This window comes from Zonotrichia leucophrys, chromosome 5, assembly GCF_028769735.1.
Source record: "Zonotrichia leucophrys gambelii isolate GWCS_2022_RI chromosome 5, RI_Zleu_2.0, whole genome shotgun sequence".
Lineage (NCBI taxonomy): Eukaryota > Metazoa > Chordata > Aves > Passeriformes > Passerellidae > Zonotrichia > Zonotrichia leucophrys.
This window is the reverse complement of record NC_088175.1, coordinates 18209069-18232467: the sequence shown is the minus strand read 5'-3', so window position 1 is coordinate 18232467 and position 23399 is coordinate 18209069. Positions and strand designations below refer to the sequence as shown.

Here is a 23399-nt window from a genome sequence, read left to right as displayed (position 1 = left end):
ATCATGTTTCTTGTGGGCAAAATAGCTGCTCTCAATGCCCACACCAAGCCAGCAGTCATAGGAGAAAAGATCCGAGGCTCAAATAGACAGGGGCCCAAGCCTGAGCAGACAAGGCCACTCCTGGAGTCGTGAAACCCCTGTTGGGCTCAGCACAGTCCCCTCCTCAACAGAGCCCCTCTGTGTCACTGCCAGCCTCAGACATGAGCTGCCAGCCCCAGGGGAAGGGTTGGTGTTGATGCCAGCACCAACCAGGGCAATGCTCCTGGAGGGAGGACAGCCTGGAGGGCAGGCGTGCCCTCAGGGGCAGGGGCAGAAGGAATACCTGGATAGGAATGTTCCTTCCTACCATAAGGTCCTGGATGAGAGAACGGGAACAGATGGAGGCAGGGAGGACCTCCTAGACTGGAAATAAGCAGCTGGAAGGAACAACATGTAGGTAGTGCTGGAGGGCAGAGAAGAGCCACAACTGTTTCCTGATGAAAGCCCAGTGAGCAGGGCCTCACAGAGCATGAGGCACAGGTGAGCAAGAGTATCAGCTGCAAGAAAATAGCTATGGGAGCTTTGCTGCATCCGACCCATTCCTGAGCACTTCTGGTTCTACTTCAAGTATTTTGTTGTCATTTGCCTGGTTTAAATGCCATGGGGTTTGTACTGCCTTGCAAAGAATTCAGAATGAATAAGGAAATTTAAGGAGCGTGGCATGTTTACAGCATTGTGGGATGGTGCTTGAGACAGAGTGGTGGCTTCCACATCCATTTGTCCTGCTGCACATGACACCACAAACACTTTAGGCAGAGATGCGGCTCAAGCACGAGGCCCCTGTGGGGCAAGCCCAGCCCTTGGCCTCTCCATCCAGGGCTGCTTCTGGAGAACAAACAAGTGGCAGGGTCCCCCAGGTCTGGTGTCACCACAATGGGGGTGCCTCCCGAGGAGCTACCTGCAGACACTGAGCAGCCCCTGGTCACCCCTCATGGCACAGGGAACAAGGACTGCCAAGGCATCGGGCAGAACTGCCTGGCAAGAGGAGCTGCTGGGTGCCATGAGTGACACACCAAGCCCCTGGAGACCCAACAACGGCACAGGCCAGAGCCACGATTGGAACTTTGAAGCATTCAGCAGCTGCCTGAGCAGGTTTTCTCCTGCTTAGCCACTCCTTGGAACAGGAAGCAGAGCAGAAAGGAAACGGCAGCATGACTCACACCCTCATCCAGGGCAGCCTGGGCTGCAGGGGGACCAGAGGATGAATGGGTAGGTGGAGGGATCAGCAGCTCTCCCAGCTGGAGAGAAACTCAACAGTCAAAGCAGAAGGGAGGACATGTCCTGACGGGGGCCTTGCAAACTGAAGTTCCACTGAACCTCATATTGGTCATGTTCCATGGGATGCCCTCATCCCAGCCCTAACGCTGATGCCAAAACAAGCCTTCAGCAAACAATCAGCATTTCCTATCTCTGTCTCCATACCAGTGGAAGATTTTAATAATGTATTAGCCTTCCTAAGGGTCAGGTCAACTAGCACATATCCTGTGAAATGAAACATTGCTGAGAACATTCAAAGGCACTGAACTTGATTGCTTGTAACACTGTGCTGCTTCAGGGCTCATGGGCTACTCAGCACCTTCCAAAATAGTTCCCAGCCCAGCTCAGACCAAAGCAGACAGAGATCATTTCCAGCAGCCAGTTCCCCCTTTTTGAAGAGAAAGGGCACGGAATAGCTCAGACAGCTAAATAGCCACATTACCAAAGAAAACCCTAAGGCATAACTCAGTACTTTTCTGGGAAAATGCGGAGTGGGGCACTGGATCCACATCTCAGCCTCTGCCTCAAGTACCAGGTACACCCTGAGGTCTCCAAAGAGCACAGGCAGCAGCCAGCAACTGCAAACCAAGCTTTTTCTTCATTCTGTGGCTAGCATGCACCATCCATGCCCAGGTATAATCCCTGGCATGTTGAGCTTGGTGCACAGGAGTTCCCAGGCACTATTCACTGACCTGCTCCTTTTCTGGGATAGACAGCCCCTTGAAACTCCCCACAGAGCTGAAGCCAGTGCCATGAAGTCTCCCTGCACCCCGAAGAACCATTCATAGCCCTGACTGATGCACTGGCACAACCTTGGACGTGAGCAAAGGAGCTGCTGCAAGCCTCTCCCTCATCCCCTCCTCTGCTGCTGCAGCCAGAGGCTACCAGCAGGATCAGACTCAGGTGGGCTGAGGTACCCAGGATGAGAACAGCCTGCAAGATCTTGCAGTGTTATCTTAAACAAGACCAAGCAACCATAACAGGCACCAGGGGGGAGGAAAACAAGAAAACAGTAGTAAGATCATGGCTTTTACAGCAATGATCACATGCTGTTTCTGAAGAATTCAGTAGAACCCTTTTTTCCACCACTTATTTTAATAGCAATCTATGCATCATCTTTCAGCTTCACACAGAACTCTGTGCTGCCAGATATGCTGACTCCACTCAGACCATGTACAGCATCCTCACAGGAGGCCAGAGGGACCATTAGATCATCAGGTCTGCCTTTCTACTGCAGGAAAGTGAACTTCATCCAAATGCATATGAAATATTTGCAGTCAGACCCAGTGAAGAACATTAGCAAAAGGCTGTTGGCATCGATGAGTCACTGAAAACCCTCTGCCAAGTCCACACCAGCATTTAACTGCCTCCACTCCTGAGCAATCCTGTAAACACATTGCAGTAAGAACCTATATGCCACAAAGCCTGGGTAAAGCAGGATTACACGGCCACAGATGGTGTCTACAACAGCAATAAAACGTGAACCGGGGTGTAGAATGTGCCAAAAGAAAATGGGAGGGGAAAGAATGAGTCTGGGACTCTCTGCCTGCTACCTGGGAAGCCTCACATGCCCCTTGAAAGTGTCCAGGCAGGTACCAGAAGTAGAGGCTTCCCCAGATTCCTCTCCCATCACCCACCTTCCTCATCACTGTGACCCACCCTCCCAGCCACGGGGCAGAAGAACAAGAGGGGACACATCCCAGGGGACACTGATGTAGAGGGAGATGCCCACAGTGTCCTCGCAGCAGGACTGACCACCCCAAATTCGGGATGCATCCAGCACACAAGTACAGTCACATCTAGCATGTGTCACAGCTACCCTACCCCACAACACTCAAGAGGAAAATCCTTCTAGTCAGGGGAGCTGGAGAAACAGGGATGTTAAGCTGAGCAGAGCAAAGCAGTGATGTTTTCAGGGCTGGATTGTTTTGTTCACTCAGAGTCAGGAGTCAGTAATTTTCTGTGATGTTTGTGGGGATATCAAAAGTCACCTCACAGTGAGGGGAGGGGAGTGTTTCAGGGGAAAACACTAAAACCCAGCTCTTGCAAGTCTTGAAGCTGGATGCATTCATGAAATTGTTCGTACAAGTCACACCTGCAAAAAGGTCAGAGAGAGACTGAGCAGGGTGGCATCCAAAGAGTCCCCAGGAAAGAAACTCAATCTTGGGTATGCAGCTATCAGACAAGGTGAGAAAATAATTATCTAGAAAAACATAGAGTGCCAATAAAAGGGGATTTTTCAACCACAGAACTCTGCAGGGCCCCTGAAGGTACCAGCAGAGAGCTCTCACTGGGGAATCTGAAAAGGCAACACATGCAGGAGTTGTGATTTTTAGCCAGAATAATTGTATAAATAGTACTGGGGTTTAGTGTGCCTGAAAAGTTACCTGAGTAAGGGAAAATGAAGGTTGTCATACCAGAGACTTGCAGGAGTTCGGTGTAAATAGCAGAACAGAAAATATCTCACCTGGCAAAAAAATGAAACATCACAAACTGAAGTTTTTTAGGGGCCGAGTTTCCTGGATGAAAATGTGTCTGGTGCAGCAAGGGGTGTAAGAAGATGGATGAGGTGGAAGGACAGAGGCCCCCAGAGTGGCTGGAGGCAGCAGCAGCTAGCTTTCCATGAGGAGCAGCACCATGTGGTTACTCATGGGCACTTGTTGCAGCGAGGCTTCCTCTTAAGCTCCAAAGACAGTGAGTTATAGAGAAGCTTCAAAGTGATGCTTTGGAGTCCAGAACAGACAGAAAGCCATTAGAGACTCTTTGCAGAACTGAGGCTCCTGGAGACTGCAGAAAGCTTGGTATCCTCAGCCTTGATCTTCCAGTGCAGAGCAGAGGCAGAAAGTGCAGCAGAGCCTGCATGAGAAGCACAGCACTCGGACACAGCTCTTCCTTGCTTTGAGCTTGGAGGCAGTGGCACTCTCAGATATAGACAATAACAGGTAACCTGTGTAAGTGCTGGACCAGCCATCCCTGTTTACACCCTGGATTAAGGGATGAGAGCTGCTTGCAAAAAGGTTCAGGGCTCTTGCGAGCACAGTGTGAACCTTGGGGCTGCCCTCACGCTCCTGACAGCAGCACAGGCCAGCTGTTGTCACCAGAGGCAGCTGCAGTCTGAAAACAAACATGCTGGGTATCAGATGACTCCAATTCAACCAAACTGCTACATGATCCCAAAGCAACACTGACAACATTCCAACTGCAGAAAGGGTAAAATCTTTCTGAGCCCAAAAACGCCCAAATCTGACTGAGCAGGACTGAATCTTCCCAAGACTCCCTCTCTGGGTGGCTGACAAGCCAAGATAATGAGCTGGGTAAGCTCAGAACCTATAGTAGTGATACTTTATGTATCAAACACAATAGAAGTAGAGTGAACTTGGTGCTTCTGCGGATGTGTTGAAGGAAAGTACACAGAGTGGCACAGAAAACATTTCTGTCTCCAAACTTTACAAGGAGATGAGTAAGGGAGAGAGAAAACCCAGAGACAGACCTTTTGTGTTCTAGTGAAGCTCTCCACCAGATGTTAGAAGACATTTCTGCCCATTTCAGAGGGCTGTAACCCAGAGCCTGCCCCCACAGTCCCCCTAGCAAGGCTCACACGAGAGCAGACACACACACAGTGCCACACGGGCTGGTCAAACTCCTGCGCGATGGTTTTGGCAGCCCTGCCCGAGTGGCAAAGGAGCTGATCTCCAAGGGCATCAGCCACGAGATGTGGGGGAACTGCCGAGGAAGGGGCCCCGGGCTGAGGAGTCCATCAGCCCTGCACAGACGGCAGGCTCCCCTCACGATGGAGCAGCTGGCCCCGCCATACGATATCCCCTCCACCTCCTCAGGGCTGCAGCCAGAGGCTGGAGCTGGAAGCAGCCCTGCCAGGCAAGTCATAGGAAGCCTCCTTCGGCTGAGCCAACTCAAGCCATGGGAAGCTGCGGCGTGGAGAGCTTACAAGGGGCCCATTATGGGAGGAAGGAGCCAAGAGGCCAGGTACCTGCAGCAAGGGCGGCAGCAGACACCCTCGTCCCGCAGAGCCAAGCAAGCCCCTCCAGCTGCTCCACACCTCAATCATACTGGATCCCCCTCGGGAGTCCTCCACGCTGCAGCCTCCCAGGGCAGCTTCGGAGGGCAGCGGGGACAGCAGCTCTCTGCCGCCCGGGGCCCCGACCCGCCACAGGGCACTGCATCCCCCCACGCCTGAAGCACGCAGCCCCTCGCCCGGCAGACGGCGGCCCACGCACACCCGGGAACGCGCCCCGCCTGCGTGCACACCGACACACGCACAAGCACCACAAGAGGCTGCAGCGGCGCGGCCTCGGTGCGGGACAGAGGCGCCGCAGGACAGCGAGCATCCAGCGGGGTCCAGTGCGCCGCTCCGGACCCGGTCCCGGGGAACACTGCCCGCCATCCCGCGGGGGACGTGGCAGCGCCGGGAGCCCCGTGGGATGGAAGAGAGGATGCACACGGGGCTCGGGATCGGACTCTGCCCCTCCGTCTGGGGCTCCCAGCGCCGGGACCACCGGGGCTCACGCTGCGCAGCCCCGGCGGGATCCCCCCGGCCGCAGCACTTACCCCGCCATCCTCCCTCTGCCGCTTGGCTCCTTCGCCCGGGGCACCACTCGCGCCTTCAGCCCGCCGCCCTGCCGCTGGCGGGAGGAGTCCTGCCGGTTCCTCTGCCCCGCGCCGGGACCGAGCCCGGCATCTCCCGCCTGGCCCCGGGGCGCGGGCAGCCCTCGGTCGGGACGCTGCCTGCGGCCGTCGGCACCGCTCGGGCTCCCCGCGGCGGCCGCGGAGCCGCGATCCACGTGGAGGGCTGCGGGGAGGGGCCGTGACGGCGGAGGGGACCGGGACGCTGGGGACAGGCCGTTGGCCGTGCCCGCCGCCCCCAGGGCAGCCCCGCGGCTCCGCAGCCGCGCCGCGCCCCCGGCCCCCGGCTCCAGCCGGGCCGCCGAATCCGGCCGGCAGCGGGCGAAGCCCAGGAGGACGGCGAAGGTGAGCGGGAGGAGGCTGGCGGCAGCGCCCCGCATGGTGTCAGCCGGTGGCGAGGGGAGACGGGCGGTGCGGAGCGCTCAGAGCCCGGCTGGCATCCCCGGCGGGCGCGGGGCAGCGGGGACCGCCGGCTCTCCGCCCCCGCTCACCGCCCCATCCCGTTCCGGGACTCCGGCGGGACCTGCCGCCCACCGGGGCCGGGGGCGCAGAGAGCGGTGCCGAGCCGGGGAGAGGGCTGCCGGGCAGCCCCCGCAGGAGGAGGAAGAGGAGAAGGGCGGCCGGCCCCGCTCTCCGGGCTGCCAGCGAGATCCCGCGCTCCGCAGGCAGCTCCGAGCACCTTCGCGCCTGCCTCTGGCACTGGCAGCGCCTGGAGGGGATGGAGGGTTTTATTTTTGGAAACCTCCCCCTTTGTGTCTTTTTGATGCTGACATCCCCCCTCTCCAGAGGACACGGCTCGGCCCCCCTTCTTGGGAGAGGAGACATTCCAGCAACACCCACTTTGGCAAAGGGAAACAAACTACAACAGAGAAGCCTTAACCCCTGCCTGGCCAGGGAGCCCCGGCCGCCGCCGGCCCGGCAGTCGGTGTGCAGCGCCCGCAGCCCGCCCCGCCACCCGGCCCGCAGCGACCGCCGCAGCTGGGAGCGCTCGGGAAAGGGGGAGCGACCCCGGCTGTGAGGGCACGGAGCAGAAGACACGGATGCCAGAAGAACACACCGCTGCCCCTCAGCATCTGGGCACTTCTGGAGCTGCATCAGCACCGCTGGCCCTCTCGCTGCTCCGGATCGCATCGACCAGGAGAAAGGCACGGCAATGGGAAGAGCCTTGATGGCTATCCCACGCTGGCTCCAGAGCTCTTGGATCGTCTCAACCCCATTCAGGGTTTTATAATCTTCCTTGTATAAGTTCAGGCTAGAAAAAGACCCACCCAGAAACTCCAGGTCCTTCAGCCTGAGAGATCTTTCTGGGGACATATTCCAGGAGCTTAGAGTAGATGTCCATCCTTCCCCCCCATCTGCCTCTGCTTGAGTACCAAGAGGTCGAGGGACGACTTAAAATGACTGCTTTGCTTTATATGCACTGAGGAAGACTGAGAGAACAGTAGGAGGAGGGAGAACAGGGGCACAAATCCCCTTTCAGCCACACACATCAGTTTAACCTCGTGCTCTGCCACATCTCTACAGATTCTGCTGCTCTTGGCCATCTTGGGCAAGGAGCAAATCCTCCCACTGGAGTGTAGACACTGTCCTTCATTTGGGGTGGGCTCATTCCAACCCACAGAAGCACTGGTTACCTTAGTGGGTGACTTAAGGCCTTTTGCTGTATCTCTACAGGCAAAGAGGCATGCTAGGGCACTGGAAATGCTCACAGGAAGGAGATACACTGGATTATGTGCCTGCAATGGGTCCTGTGGTGGCCCTGAGTGCAGCAGCTGGATGTCTGCAGGAGAGCACAAGGAACTCTGTGTGTGCAGAGCGATCCTTCAGGGGCATCTTTACATCTTCCAGCAGCGTGCAGGGTAGGGGCTCCTTCAGCCAGCTGCTACAGCTCAGCCACTGGGTTTAAAAGGCAAATTGTCATATCAGTCCATGATTTTATCTGATTTCTTTTGTTCCTTTTGATCTGTGGGGTGACTGCAACATAGGACTTCTGGCTCCTCTTCTGTGCCCACTGCTCCCCCAGCCCATTACAGCCCCATCCCAGTGATGCTCCTCTCCCTTCAGCCTCCTTCTAGAGGTGCTGCCCTCCCTGGTCCTCACCAAGCTGTCTGCTTTCCAACAGCTTTGTGGCAGAGGGGGCTGTCCAGCTCACTCAGTTCTGTCTCTCCAGCCTCCAGCAGTTGTGCTCCTAAAGCCTCTCCTATTTGAAACCAGTGGTTCCATCTCTCTTCTTCTCATTGCCCCTCGCCTTTTACACTCTCTCACACCACAGCCACCTCCTTCTTGGGATAGGAGCACTGCTGCCTACCCTCCAGTGTGCAGAGGAGCTGGGAAAGGAGCAAAAGCCCAGGGAGTGAATCCCCCTGAAAGCATCCCCCTGGCTCTGGAGTGGAGCAGGACCTCAGTGCATTTCTTCTGGCCGGGGATGGCAAGTGGGGGAGATGGGAGGCAACCACAGGTGAGCAAGTGTGACCAGAAGAATGCGCAGAGTGGGTTCAGGCTTTACCTTGGTGCTGGCAGCTGAAGGGCAGGCAGAAATTTCAGAGGGTGCTTTGGCACTCCCTGGGATGCAATCAGTTTTCCTCCCTGTCCTGTGAGGGCAGGGACAGTCACTTGGGCAGGGGTTTGCATGGCAGTGGATGTCGTAAGCAATGCCCACTAACAGCCGTGGCTTGTTTCTTTGTTCTGAGGAAGAAGAATGTCCTTTCCATCCTCACCTAATTACTTTCTTATGCAGCAGTGGAAAGAATGCTTGTGCCTAAACCTGACATGAGAAAATTATCAATACCATAAACAAAGCCATAAACAAAGCAGCCAAGAGCCAGGGTAGGCTCAAAGCCAGAACAGGAGACCCCAGAACAGCGGGCACAAGTGGATTCCTCCTTCCCAGAGGTGCTGGATCACCCCAGAGAAGAAGATGACTTCTTCTCTGCATCCCCAGGGGACAACATGTGCACAGGAGCCTGCACTTGGGGCACCAGTGGTGGTAGTGGGTTCCAGGGGCTTGTGCCCCCCGAGGGGGCTGAGCAATGACATGTGCAAAGAGAGCCATCAGCAGCCCCCTGGCACCTCTTGCAGCTGTCCCTGGCTGCGGTGGAGCCTGGCCCAGGGAGCTGGCATTCCTCCTGAAATCAGCTTAGCTCCGTGTTTACAGTGACCCCCTGGAGCTGGACACTGAGCTCCTTGCTGCCTCTCACAGGCAAACACTCCTCAGCTTTCCAGGGATGTGCTGCTGCCATTTGATCCCACGGGAGTGCTGCAGCAGAGCAGGGGCCAGCTGAGGGCAGTGCCTCCAGTCCCCCGACCTGAGGCTGTCTGGCACAAGGAGCTGATGGCACAGGAGTTATTTGCAGATGGCTGATATTTGGCCATTCTCAAAACAAAACCCATTAGAGAAGGGGAAGGACAGGGGGTGCAGTGCAGGTTGGGCTTTAGCATGCGGCACAGTGGGGGCTCAGCAGTCAAACATGAAATACCTCATTGCTCAGGAACTCACCCAGGCAGAGTGTGCATGGTTGGGCTGCTTGCTTCTGAGGTCAAGCCCACACTTGGGAAGAGAAATCAGCAGCAGCAGAGTGAGGATGGGGCAATAAGCTGGCAAGCAGGGTGTGACAGCCCAGCCCCCAGCAGCAGGGAGCACAGGGCACCTCTGGGGACATGACCTTCAGATGGGCAGTTCAAAGTGCTTTTTGCTGCCTTCATTCCCTTAATTCACCAAGTGACCTTCTAGGTGACAGAAATGGCACCAGGGGAGGGTCTGAGGGCACAGAGACACAGTTGCAGCACCCCTACAAGCCCATGCTTTCCAGGACCAGGGCCCTGAGCTGAATGAGGCAGCCAGTTCAGAAAGCAAGGGGCTCATCAGACCCTGCAGAGAAGAGCAAGTGTGGCCTGCATTGATGACATTGATGACACTTGGCAGTGTCTTGGTCTGTGGCAGGCTGGGTGGGGCTCTTGGGCAGCTGAGGATCAAAGCCACAGGGCCAGAGGCAGAGGGGTCACAGCAGGCTGTGACCCGGAGGGACACATATGTCACATCATCTTGAGCTCTCTCAAAGGACAGGGAGAAGGGACTATTCCAGACTGTGCTGATGGGGGCCCCTCTGTTCTAGGCCCTCTCACACCTCCATTACCCCACCCATGAGATACCACTGGGTCCACAGCAGCTCTGCACAATTCCCTTGGGGTGCTAACACCTGGGAGCCATGCTTCCAGGGCCAGTTGGCCCCCAGATGTGGCTCCTGGCACCGTATCCCTTCGATTAATTAGCCCCTTTTCTTCCTCTTCAGAAGGGTTCACAGCCCACATGTGCCTCTTCCTCTGCTGAGAGCACACCCGTAACACGCTGCAGATGGGACACATTCCATGGATTCAGAAGCTGCCTGCAGCTCCCACAGAGGAAGAAGGAGTGGTCCCATTGCTCAGGGCTCAAGGGCAGGGAAAGGTTGGCCAGGCTCACTGGCTTAAAAATGGGGGTGTGGAGCCAGCCTTGTAGAGGTAGAACTCACAGCTTCTCTGAAGAGAGCCGTCTCACACCAGGAGGGAGAACATGGCAGCTGTGGAGAGCTGGATAGAGAAACAATTTCAAGGCAGCAATACAGAGAGATCTCTGGAGAGGATCTCTGTAACCATGGGCATCAGAGAGGCAGGAAAAGCAGCTTCTGAATTTGCAAACACAGCCTGCAAACCCTCCATGGACAGCACTTGCACCCACTGCCTTTGCCATGAGACACGCACAGCTGAGCACACCCATATTTCTGGGCACCCAGGGAAGTAGACATCCCCACCCAACAGACAAGGCACCACAGCCAGACACACAGCCCAGCCCTTCAGCCACCTCCACGCACTCCTCGTGCATCCCTCAGAGCCTTGGGCACATCTTGGCTTCTCCCTGGGAGGAGGCCGCCAGCAGGCAGCTGAGAGCTGTGTGAGCAGTGGTTTGTTGTCAGAAAACAGAAGAGAAATTGTCCAGTTCCTCGTCTAAAGCCAAGACTTGCTGGTTTTATTGTTCCTTCTGCTTTCATTTAAGCAGGGCAATCTCTGAGATGGAGGCCCAGACCAGGCAGCTGGTGTCCTACACCTGGATGTGCTGCCCATGCTGCTGTCTAAGCATGTGTCCATGCATTGCCAAGGGCTGAGACCATGTGCTGAGAAACAGGCTACAAGAGAACACAAAGACATGCACCAGGAAAATGAAACCTGGAGAGAATGATCAGGTGGCAAAACCCAAGGGATGGGAGTGCAGAGTGAGGCAGAGAGGAGATTGCTGTGGGCTACTGCTGTAGAAATGCCCTGGTTGGGCTGGCTGCAGAGCACAGCTGGTTCCTTATTTATCCATCACACTGTTTAGAGCCCATTTGGCAACTCCTCTGGAGGAAAAAAGAATGCTCAGTTCGAATGTGACTCATGCCGATCTACAGCAGCTCAAGGAAGTCTGTTAATTTATAATTAATGAAGTCCTGTTTGAAATGATCTGACTGCAATCTTCCCTCTTCCCAAGAGGCTGGTCTGGCCTCTCTGCTTCTTCAATACCTGTGGCTGGAACTGCACGTGGCAGTGAGCAGGGCCTGAAAATCAGGAAAGCCTGATCATGCCCTAAGAGCACAGAGGCTGCCCTGACCAGGAAATCCATGCCATCACAGGTTCCCTGTGGAACAAGCCTGCTCATGACATCAGCCAGATGTGGCATTTCAGCTGCTCCACTCATTTGTTAGCTGTCCTCACTGAGGAAGGAAAGGGAAAGGGAAAGGGAAAGGGAAAGGGAAAGGGAAAGGGAAAGGGAAAGGGAAGAAGGAAGCAGAACATCTTCCCATTTTTATGGGCTGTGACCCTCTTCTTGGGAGGCCAGGGCACTGCTGAAAACAGTGGAAAGGGCCCTGATAGTGAATTACCATAACCTTCTTTTTCCTGGGGTCTCAATGCCAGGAAGCTGTTCCGGTGGCTGCTATTGAACATCAGCCTGTCACAGACTGGAAGGGATCAGGGAAGCAGGAACTGCAGCTTGAGGGGATGCAGGGAGCCTGAGGTGCTCTCCTAAAGGAAAAGTCTCCCTTCCTGGTGTCTGGTACAACTTCACAGGCAGCACCTCTGAAAAAAAACACAACCTGTAGAAAATATAAGAGATGCAAGCCAGCTGATCCAGCAGTGAGGACAGAAGAAACCAGGCAATGCCCAGATTGTGATGAAGAAGCTCTTCCTGAGAAATTCCTCCCATGCTGATCTTCTTAATAACAAAGAGATCAGAAAAAACAAACCTGAATCAAACTTCGAATTCTACAGTGTTTGTGATTAAAGTGGTTTCATTCCTACTTCTGATTCCAAAGCAATCTTCCTAAAAAGCAATTAGTTTCTTTCAGGTTGCTGTTCCTTCCCTAAGAACCTCATTGTGGCTGCCCAGGGCATGGGGACCTTGGACTTCAAGCTCTTCAGCTTTGCATTACAGAGTAAAACTGATGATGGTAGATCCTGAAATAAGAATGATTGGTGGGAGTGATGTTATATCTGCATTTTAGTTTGATTACTCTGCCATCCTGAGATTGTGGGCTCACACCCATCACAGGATTTTAGGTGCTTTCCTACCAGTTTGGGCACTGCAATCACTGTGTGAGCTGTGATCTCAGCTCATTACAATGCAATGATTTCAAGGGGATGTTTAATAGCTTATTAATAAGTGAATCTTAGGGAACTGAAAAAAGTGGTAATTATTAGGTGGCATGTGTTAGAGCTTAAATAGTCATCATGCAGGAGACCAGTGCATTGACACTTTACAGTCCCATTGGGTAATCATTGGGATTAGGCTGAGTACCCGATTTCCCAGCTATGACTTCACAGGCTGGGAATCCAGCTCTCTGGTGACATCACAGCTCCACAGTCTCCCTCTCGCTGCCATGCTCGCTACTGTCAGGTGGTGACTACATGGAGGTGCGGCACAGAGCCTTAAGAAAGGACCCACACTCTTACAGGAAATAAGAATAATGATGACTGGGAGTCTAACAAAGAGATAAATGCAGGTCGTCTGCAGAGAAGATGATCGAAGCCTCCTTTCTTACCACACCACATCAGGTCATAATCTTCTGAGAAATGCAAGGAGCTTGAGATGGGGAAGCATCCACTTCCCACCCAGACAGGGGCCATGCCAGGCACAGCAGTCCATAACATGATTAAAGGGATGGCATTCATGATTCTCCTACCTCCCCCAGAGGAGTTTGGAGCTAAAGACAAAAGCAGGGACAATGTTCTCTGATGATGGTGATTACCTCTATGCTCAGCTCTGGCCTGCATTTTCAGGCTGCGCCTCTGCCTTCCCACCCTCTCCCTTTCCCCATTTCAGCCCCTCTGAGCAGGCTAGGAAGAGCTGCACAGCTCAAGCCAAGGCAGTGCCAAGAGCCCAGGGGCCTCCTGCTTTCTCTCAAGGCTGGCAGGCCCTGACAGCAGAGGTGGCAGCTGAGGAAGGCAGGAGGGAGAGACCCTCTCCTTCCTCCCTGCCAGAGCCAGGTCCCCTGCACCCCTGAGCCAGGGGAAGCTCCTGGAGGGCGGCAGGACTGAAGGAGCTGGGGAGCTCCTGGTATTTTTGGGGCACACCCCTGCATCAACAGCACCAGGTCACAACTGCCTGCTTTGAGGCCATGCAAGCTGGGCTGCACTCTGGCAGCTCCTGCTGCAGAGCATCAGGACGAGGGAAGGCAGGCAGGGCTACAAGGCAGGAAAGTTCTTCCCCAGCCAGGAGTGCAATCTGGGAGCAGATGAAAATGAAGCAACAGCACTAGCCAGCCTTATGCCCACTGTAAGGGACATTGGGATGCTGAATGCTCCTGGCTGGGCACAGAGCATGGCCAGGGCCACCCGAGGTGGCAGGAGAAGTGCTGTCTCTGGGGATCCCTCTCAATGCCACTTTGGTTTCTTGTTCCACAAGGAGATGGGACCCATATGGCCCCTGGCCTGAGACATCCCAACCTTGCTGCCCGCTGTCAGCAAAGGCAGCTGCTCCCATGGCAGGTTGCTCTCAGTCAGGCTCTGCTTCCCTGCAGGTTTGGCTTGATCTGTGGGAGATGTGCAGGGTATGAACATCACTGACAAAAGCTTTAGGCTACACAAATCACCGAGAGGTAACAGGGGAGCTAAAATCCCATGTGAGAGCAAGTTTGGGGACTCGGGGAGAAGAACAATAGGCTGTGAGCACAGACCTGGTGTCTGAGTTCACAGGCACCATGTGTAACTGAGTGATTTGGTATCAGCACCTTGTGCCCTGCCTCCCCCTGTCAGCCTGCACCTAGGGCTGGCTGTCCTTCCCACCCCAGAGAACTGGTGCCCCTCTTTGTAGCCCACTGCTGCCACCAGCCCTTCCACTGGGACTGTGCTTCTCCTCAGCACAGCTGGCAGAAACCAGATCCAGGCCCAGCAAGACACCTTTCCCAGCCCAGAAGGAACACTTGCTTTTCAGGACAAAGGTGCACGCGGAGTTTGGCCCAAGGAAGGAGCTGCCCCACTTATTTCAGTTCCCAAGGCAATGCCATCAGGCAGGGGCTCTGACCTGCAGTGCCTCCCAGACCATAGAGCTCCTGGGGATGTCAAGAGAAATCACAGAGGCTGGTGGCCAGCTCCAGCCCTGTGCCTCCTCACCAGGACAGATCCAAGCAAGACCAATGCACCCCAGGGCTGCATACAAGCAGGGCAGCCTCTTTAGTGACAGCTCCAGTGCTGCTGAGCAGAGCCTGGGGGCTGAGGGATATTCTGGCTTGTCCCTTTCTTCCCTCACAGTCTGACTCTGAGTTGATGTGAACTACAGCTGACCTGCAGCTCTCTGCCTCACCTGTCCCTGCCCTAGTATCCATATCCTATATGGCATCGGCCCCTTGGCCCCTGCTCAGTTCAAGCCTCCAGCTGGCTTTAGAGCCACTGCTAGAAACATTATAGCACACCTGTTCTTCAGATGAGGGTTTACAGCCAAGACCAGCACATCTGGATTGTAAAATAGACATTTGGAAGTTTATCAACATGTTTCCAAACAGTCTGAGTATGGCAGAAACTCCGTCTGGTCGCTTTAGTGGAGGAAGCAGCTGGGCTACAAGGATGGTTTGGTGCCCTTCTCACAGCTCATGCAGGTTGGGCTGAGCCTCTCCTCCCTCCCACCTTCCTCTAGAAACTGAACTGCCCCTTCCTGACACTACTGGTCCAGGAAGCTGTGTCAGCAAGGCTCTAGGAAGGAAACAGGGAAGTGAAATCCAGTGCCCTTCCCTCCCCAGAACCTGCTGACACAGCTGCACAAAGCCTAGACCTCAGCCAAATGTCTCCCAGAAACTCCACGTGCTCAGAAAATTGATTGTGAATCTGCACCATATGGGTTGGGAGGGGTAACTGGCTCCACCAGCCTGGTCCTGTGCAAAGCTCAGCTGCCAACAGGCTCCAGGGCTGCTTCTCCCAGCAAAGTCCTGCTCAGCAGCAGCACCAAGCTGCCACTAATGGGTTTGTCAGCACCAAGCAGGTCTAAAGAGGAGCAGGCCCCACTGCCCTGAGTGTTTCATGTGTACAGCCCCTCTCATCGTATTTGTTTCTCAGATGTGCAGCACTCACACTGGTGCTAACAACAGACCTCCCACATCAGTGTTCAGTAACATACTCTACAGATTTTGGTCTCTTTCCAGTCATCCCACACCAACAGAAACACAGCTGATACTTTGGGATGTGTGGGTGACAGAGGCAAGAGACACACACAACCTGTAAAGCTGAGAGGGCAGGAGGTAGCTGCAGCCCCAGCACGCAGGAGAGCTTTGGTAGTGTGGTGGCTGTTTCTCACAAGATCTTCAGATGGTCTGGGCAGAAGTTAATCAGCGACTGATTAACAATCCTCTCATCTCCTTCCAATTTGACAGTCCACCTGCAGGTGAAGGCAACATTCCTGTCCTGCGGTGCTGATTACCACTCAATGCTCCCATCACCCCTGACAGAAACCACTCTGCCAACATAGTGGCTGAGCCCTGTTGGAGACCATTGAGCCATTTGGAGACTGGGGCAAACATAGATTCTTCCATCAGCTCCACCCCAGGGAATATCTTCCCTCCCAAACTCACATGCTCTCAGTAATATTGAACTACCTCTCTAGAGTCACTAATTCAAAGTGGTTCCAAATTCAAGAGGATTTAATGGAGGAGCCTGGGGATAGGAAAAGGTGTGAAGGTCAGGGGTAACCCCAAACCTTCACACAGTGTACCTGCAGCGATGAAGATGCAAACACATTTCTATGGTGCTTTGCACTCAGTCAGTTTCTATGTCTTTATTTGTTTGTTTTAAAAACTTGAGGGGAAAGTGGAAAAGAGACCACCCCACACACCCACGCTGTGTTTGCCCATATACCTTGCTAGGCCCTCTGGTATAGAGTGAGCCACATTGCACAGAACAAAGGGCAGGAGAAAACACCTGAATGTGTGAGAGCTGTACGCAGGTCGCTGCTTAGGGGGAAGCACCTTGTTTAGCTGCTCCTTCCACTGAGCACATACAACATTGTCTGCAGTCCATGCCAGGGCCCAGTTCTACTGCTGGATTCTTCTTCCATGGGACTTGAGAACCTACAAAGTTGCTAGAAGGAATTCAGGTTAAGAGGCACTGCAAGACATAACAGAGGAGAACAGGTTGGAAAATAAGGGAATGGGATTCAAAATATCATTTGGATCTTGCCAAGCAAAATTCCCTTTTGCTTCTGCACGTGCCAGTGGGCCCATCTGCCCAGACCATTCCAGATGGTGTATTTTTACTGAGAGAGGAGGCAGCATAACTTCTCATTTCTCATTAAATTGAGCTGGTCACCTCTAAGCTTACAGGTCAAAGGGTGTGTTGTCTCCTCCTCCCCCCTGGACTATAAATGTGACCCCCAGCCCAGGCTCTCCCTCCCTGAGGCAGCAGGTCCTGCTCATGACAGCCAGTGCTTTGTTTAGCAGCTGAGCCAACACTTCCTCCCAAGGGAGAGCATAACCCTGCAGAGGCAAAGGTCAAGTGTGCTCTTCCCAAAGCTGAGGATCTGCCTTTGCCACTTAATCCAGCCTGAGATCTCACTGCCAACACAGAGCTTCTCTCCAGCCTGGGAACACTCTGTGGGCAGAGGGAGGCACACACCTGAGGCACAGGTGTAAGTGCAAACATCTGTCCTTCACCACAGGCCTTCAGGGCACCAGGAGGGAGCCAGCTAGGAAAACAAACCCCCTGCAGATACTTCATCACTATTCTGTGAAATAAGCCTGCCCTCACCCTCACCAGCTCAGGCCTAATGCCAAAGACAGCCAGATGGTCCCCAACTTCCACAGCTGCCTTACAGCCCTGCCTCCCACAGGGAGCGTGGAACCAAGTCAGTTTTACACTGTGGGGCCCAGCTGAGATGGCTTCCAAAAGCACTCTGCTGTGCCCTGGAGTGCTCCTGCCCTGCAGGTCTCACCACAGCCCTGCAAGGACTGGCACAGGTAAGGGAGAGGTGAAGGACTCCATCATTCTGGTTTCACAGTGCAGGTAAGGAGAAAAAAGTTCCTACTGTCCTTGCCTCAGCCAGCTGTGAACCTCTCGGCCACAGCCAAGCAAGAGGTTGTCCTGGCAGTGGAGATTATTCCCTGGTGCTCTCCCACACACTCACAGGCTGGCTGAGGTGGGATGTGACCTCTAGAGAAGGGCCCAGTCCCTTGCTCAGGCCAGGATGCTGGAGTCACATTTGATTGAATTTTTGAACCCCTCTAAGGATGGAGGCTCCACAGACCCCTGGGCAACTTGCTCCAGCATTGTTAACTCTTTTCTGACCTCTAACACAGGTGCTCATCCACCAGCTTTGCTGTAATGGGTTTGTCACCATCAGAGGAGGTGGAGGTGCCCCTCTTGGGGCTGTGACACTGGACCCACACATGCTTTTAGCTGCCCTTGCTGGCTCCAGTGCCAAGGGGCTCCCTCAGCCCCCAAGCTGGCCCAGAGGCTAAGCCTGGAGCCTCATTCTCCCTGGCCATGCAAACACAGTGACAGCACACCCAGCCCTTGTTGTTTCCCTGGTTTCTTGCTTTCTGTTCAAGACAACTGAAGAAGCAGGGATGAGGAGCAGGAGACATAACTTGGGAGAAGGACTTTCTTCTTTCAGAGTTGATTGCCTTTAAGATTTAGGAGGATTAACTCTTCAGCCCCTCCATAAACACCAGAGTACCCCATGGCCACTGTCCCTTCCAGCCCTTGCAGCCAGCACAGAACCACGATGATCCCAGGCCCACAAGCCTGGTTTCACAGGTCTGCGCCATTTCACCTCCTGCTGTTCTCTGGTTCTCATTATCTCTGCAGAGCTGATGACACTTATAGCATTTTATCTCCCTGGAGGCTTTGGAACTTTAAGCCTGACTTATGCAACATGTCCTGGTGTCCTGTTCACCCAAGCTCACCTCTGGCTGGTTAACACCCTGGCTGGCCAAGGACCCTTCCCTGCCTGCCAGCAGACCTGAACCAGGCTGAACCTCTGCACTCAATGGAGTTACAGCTTTGGCAACTTTCTCCTCCTAGCCCTTATCCTCTTATCCACCAATGGTCATTTATCACAGCAGCCTCCTCCCACAGGGGTCCCATGTCCACAGATCCAGACCTGCCCATGCAGCTGCCAAGGAAACCCCAGGGGCAGGCACTGAACAAGGGCAAACCCAATTAGCAGCTGTCAGGTAACACTTCCAGTGACCTTAGAGTGGTTATTAACCCCAGCTGCTGGGGGAGCACCACCAGCTTAGCATCCCTTCCCCAGCCATAGGGCTGTGCTGGTGGGGAGCTCAGCCTCTTCCCAGCTTTGTGCCTTCTGCTCCTGTTAGAAACCAGTCCAGAAATACAAGAGCTTGGGAACCAAACAGCTCTTATCACTTATCACTGCCTGCCCCCAGAGACAAGTCTAATTCCAAACTACAGTTACAGCACATGTACATCTGTTTGCAGCACCTCATTGGAGGAATTAAAAAGCAACGATGATACTGTACTTGGGACATGATGACAACTGCTTCATCCAGCCAAACAAGACTAAGGCCAAGGCTGGTCCAGCCTGCTAAATGGTGCTAGAGCTTCAGGCTGGGCATGATACCAAACCCTACAGTGGAGCCCCTCTACACGGCCCCTGGACATCTTTGTACTTGCAGGCCTGGAGACCTTTCCAAGCTTTTCTCCATTATCCTGCTATTTCTTTTCAGTCTGTTTCTTGCTCCTTGTCCACACTGCCTGCACAAGCTATTTTGCAGGAAGAAGGGTCATCTCTCATGAGCTGTCTGTGTGTACTGATGTGAGGTGGGGTGAACAGCCTCTGCAGAGCAAACCTTCCACCTCTGTGTTGTACTTGGATCAACACCGCTGGTGTTATGGGAAGGGCCTGTCCTGTGTCCAAGCCAGCCACTGCCACCACACAGAGAGAATGGTGACAGTGCTACAGCCTGGATGCCCCACACATTCCCTCTAGGACCTTTGCAGTGCTCACATCCAGCCAGGCCCACCAGGGAGGCAGACTGAGTGAGGGCAGCTGGACAGGAGCCCTGCAAACCAACCAAGGCTCCACATAGCTGCCACTGGATTTGCATCTGAAGCCACTAACAAATGAGGTGAAGGAAAAGTCTGGAACAGTGACCAAGCCTGGGTTTGAGTCCTGACTCCAGAGCAGCTGATACAGTCTGGCAGGCATTACTCGTCTCAGCTGTCCCCAGCACCCTTGCTGAGCTGGAACTTCCTCCACTGCTCCCACAGGCCAAGTGTCCCCTTTCACCTCCTTGAACTCCTGCAGTCCCCACAACTGCAGATAGAGAAAGGACCCTCTGCCTCACTCCCAAAGCAGATTTTATGCATCCAGGGTACAAGAGGGGGTAGTCAAGATCAGCTGCTCAAAGTGGTTTGCAGAGATTCACCACAGCTGAACACCTTCAGCCCCAAATCATAAACCCCAAGACCCCAAGGGGACATCACCTAGAGCACATCAGATCTCCTCATGCTGTGAGCTTCCCTCATAACACGGCTGCCCCTTCCCACCCTGCTTGCAGGCTTTCTTCCAACTGGATGCCATCCAGAGCCTCCACTGAGGTCCAGAGAAGGGAGCAGGAGGTGCTCCAAGGGGGTGGGAGAAGGGACACAGAGGGGGTTAAGGTGGCACTGCAAGAACCCAGTACTTGTGGGTGGTGGGATGAGAGGTATCACAAGGTCAGACTTTTCTGTTGCTAAAGCTTCAGAGATTTCTCTTCCCATCTGCCTTCCCACCATCTGCTGAGGCGGCTGCAAGGGAGAGGAGGTTTGCAAGGGTCACTCCTGGGCCAAGGCAGATGGAAAGGACCTGCTGTGAGTATTTTACTAGACATGGGCCAGACAGCTGCAGTGTGCCCCCCAGCCCTGCTGACAGCTCAATGGATCCCCCAGTGCACAGAGTACCACGGTAAAGGAGCTGGCTCACAACTGCACACGCTGCCTGGAGGCTTGCTTGCAATGATGAAGGGTCTGCAGCTGTACAAAGCAGTGAATTAACAAGCTGTTTAAGGCCTTCATTGGAGGCTGAAGAAACAGATGCTGCCAGGAGCTGGTCTCTCCCCCTCCTGGGGACCATCCTTCAGGTCAGAGATGTTTTTTCTTGGTGCTCTCTGAGGGGAAAAAACAGCAGAACCTTTGCTACCCAGAGCTCCAGGGCCTTCTCCTCCCCCTGAGCCTTTGAACCCTTTCCAAATTTCTCAGCTCTGCAGGCTTCCAGACCTCGCCTGCTGCAGACCTAATTAACTCTCTTGTTCATTTATGGTCTTTTGTCACTAAAGCAAGTAATTGGTGCACACAAGCAGCAGATCCTCGTGTGCTCACATGGGCCTGACTGCTCCCTTTGGGCTGCTGGGGAAGCCCTCTCCTGCTCACCAAGGGTGCCTGCAGCCCCTCTCTGTGGCCAGACACCTCAGGATCATCTATGGAGAGCACTGCCTCCATTTCCAGCAAGCTCTCTCAGTACTTTTGCAATCAGAAGACAGATTGTCTCAGGACATGACACCTTTGAACTCAAGCAAGTCTAGACCATGGACTGCACCTTCCCCTTCTGCCTTGCTAGCACCAAGAAACCCCTTGGGGTTTCTCAACATGTGCTGTTGTTTGCTTGGTGCTCATGCACACACACTCTGAGAAGCCTCCAGTTCAGTGGGATAGGCAGACACCAGCCTGGCAGGGATGCTGCTGCCACAATAGTTTCTCCCTGCATTGGTGCTCACTCGAGTTTGCCTACAGCCAGATGCATGTAAGAACATGACCCCAACTGCTCTTTTACCACCACCACCACCACCCTGTGTGTTCCTTCTTACCTCTGGCACCACAAGGATGGAGAACAGCAGAGAGGGGCAGGGCCCTTTCACAGGGGTGGGCAAGATTATCCCAGGGCTCCTGGACCAGACAGCTCCTCAGCCTTTGGAAACCTCCCTTGCCTTTGTTCCTTGGCCCTGTAGGGCTGGGGGAAGGGATCCCAATGAACATGTTTGTGCTGTTCTTCTTAATAGGGTGTTGTGTAACACAGAGGGAAGTGACTACACCGGGGACCCCAGCTGAGAACAGACACTTTAATCTTGCTGCCCAGGAAAAACTTGGAAAAAATACCTACATCTGTTCTGTTGCATTAGACTCATGGCTCAGAGGCTGACAGCTGACCCTGGCTGCTCATGATGCCAAGGTACAGCCCCTGCCAAAGAGTGCCTGGGTAAATGACCATGACTGATTAGAAAGGCAAAAGGCAGAGAAGGCTGGGGAGAGTGCTCTCCCTGGGCAGATGGGAGAAGGCCAAGCCAGAGTTCATCAGGGTACTTCGTCTTCTCCACTGCCATATTGGCAAACAGAGTGGAAGGAGCAATAGTGGAAGGGAAAAAGGCAGAGGATGAGATGCAGGGAGAGGCACGGAGGTGAGGAGGCAAAGAACTACAGCTGCATCCACCTCTCCACGGGGCTCACCAGGTTTGAGCTTCGGGAGACGACCCTCCTTCTCCTCACACCTGTGCTGGGCTGAGGGCACAGAGCACCAGAGGTACTCTTTCATCTGCAAGCAGGCTTCACAGCTCAAGAAGGGCATGGGGCAGATGCTGGCCTCATGGAGCAGTGCACACTCCCTGCCATGAATCTGCCAGCTCCAGGACATGTAAGAGCACAGTGTGGGGCTCCCTGATGCAGTGTGACAGCACAGCTCTCTTCCAGGCTCAGGCTCTGTCATCACCCCACACCCATACAACAATTCAGAGAGTGAAAAGGAAATAAGCTATCCAGCAAACAGAGCAACAATACTGAAATTTGACTAACAGCAGACTCCTAGACACTCTGGAAACATGTCAAAGACTTCTCACCATATTTGGTGATACATCCACTAGGAACATGGTGAGTGCTGCACTGGGGCCACAGGGCAGGAGGAAGAGCCAGTTCTCCATAAAGTCTATCTTAGAGACACAGCAGGATGCTGAGGGTGGCCCTCCCCTAGATGGGAGGGGGTTTTCTGGAAAGACATTTACACCCACTTTTGTGAAGGATATGCCTGCTCCTTACTCCTCTATTAAATTGACTCAAGCCTAACTAGCACAATATATATGACAGGATTAAAGCAGATTCTACCTTCTTCTTCCTGCCTAGGACCACCAGCTACCAAACACTTCTCCTGATCAGCATCCAGCACAGGACAGTGGACAGCTTCAAGAAAAGCAGAAAAAAAACCTCCTTTCTGACTTCTGTCTGTCAGAGACAGGCTTTGGCCCTGAAGCAGGAATGTTTATTTGCTTTAAATCTTATTTAGACATGGAAGTTTTCATTATCCACATGCATGTCACACTCTTTTATCTGCCCTTAGGAGGACAGGCAGGAAAACTCATGCTTTCCTCAGTCCATATATGGAGCAGACAGTTTTGATTAGCCACGTGCTTTTTGCCTTTCAATCCCTGCTGGCTGTCACTGTGACCTTGTTCAACCAGACAAAGGCATGAGAAGTGGTGTGTTTCCTTCAGTCTCTTATAAACTTCAACACCACAACCTCATATCAAACTCTGCTCCTCTCCCCATCTCCATGGGCTACCTGCTCATGCAATCCTAAACCTCCAGCACTAAACTGAGCACTTAAGAATCAGGGATCCTGGTGAGAAATGCAGTTAGAAGGTCCAGGTACCTTCTGGCCCAGAAGCATTTCTGCACGAGAATCCAAAGATGCCTCTTGAGTCCAGCATCACCAGTACCATGACTCTTTACCACCTTCCAGCCCTCTGCCGTTGTTGACCTGGTGCCTTTCCCTCTGCTTTGCACTGCTGGGAGCAGCCCTGCCCAGGGCAGGGCTTCAGGCCTGAATTGGCTCCACAGCATCAAGCGCCTTACACCTCAGGAATGCCTTTGTTACAGCTCCTCTGACACTCGGCCCCTTCACACCTGAAACGAAGCTCAGCCCTGCCCAGGAGGAGGAACCACGGGAGATGAGCACAGCAGAGCCACCTCTTAGAAAGACATTCTTG

General features: G+C 53.9%; 1 protein-coding gene across 3 annotated transcripts in view; it reads right to left on the bottom strand.

The window, feature by feature from the left end:
* The window catches only part of LTBP2 (latent transforming growth factor beta binding protein 2), a 70651-nt gene extending 64030 nt beyond the window's left edge, over nt 1–6621 (bottom strand). For all 3 annotated transcript variants that reach the window (XM_064713549.1, XM_064713550.1, XM_064713551.1), the window contains exon 1: nt 5863–6621. In XM_064713549.1, the coding sequence (XP_064569619.1) occupies nt 5863–6317 (455 nt within the window). In that variant the 5' untranslated portion in view covers nt 6318–6621. The remainder of the gene's footprint in view (nt 1–5862) is intronic.
* Nucleotides 6622–23399: the final 16778 nt, after the last annotated feature.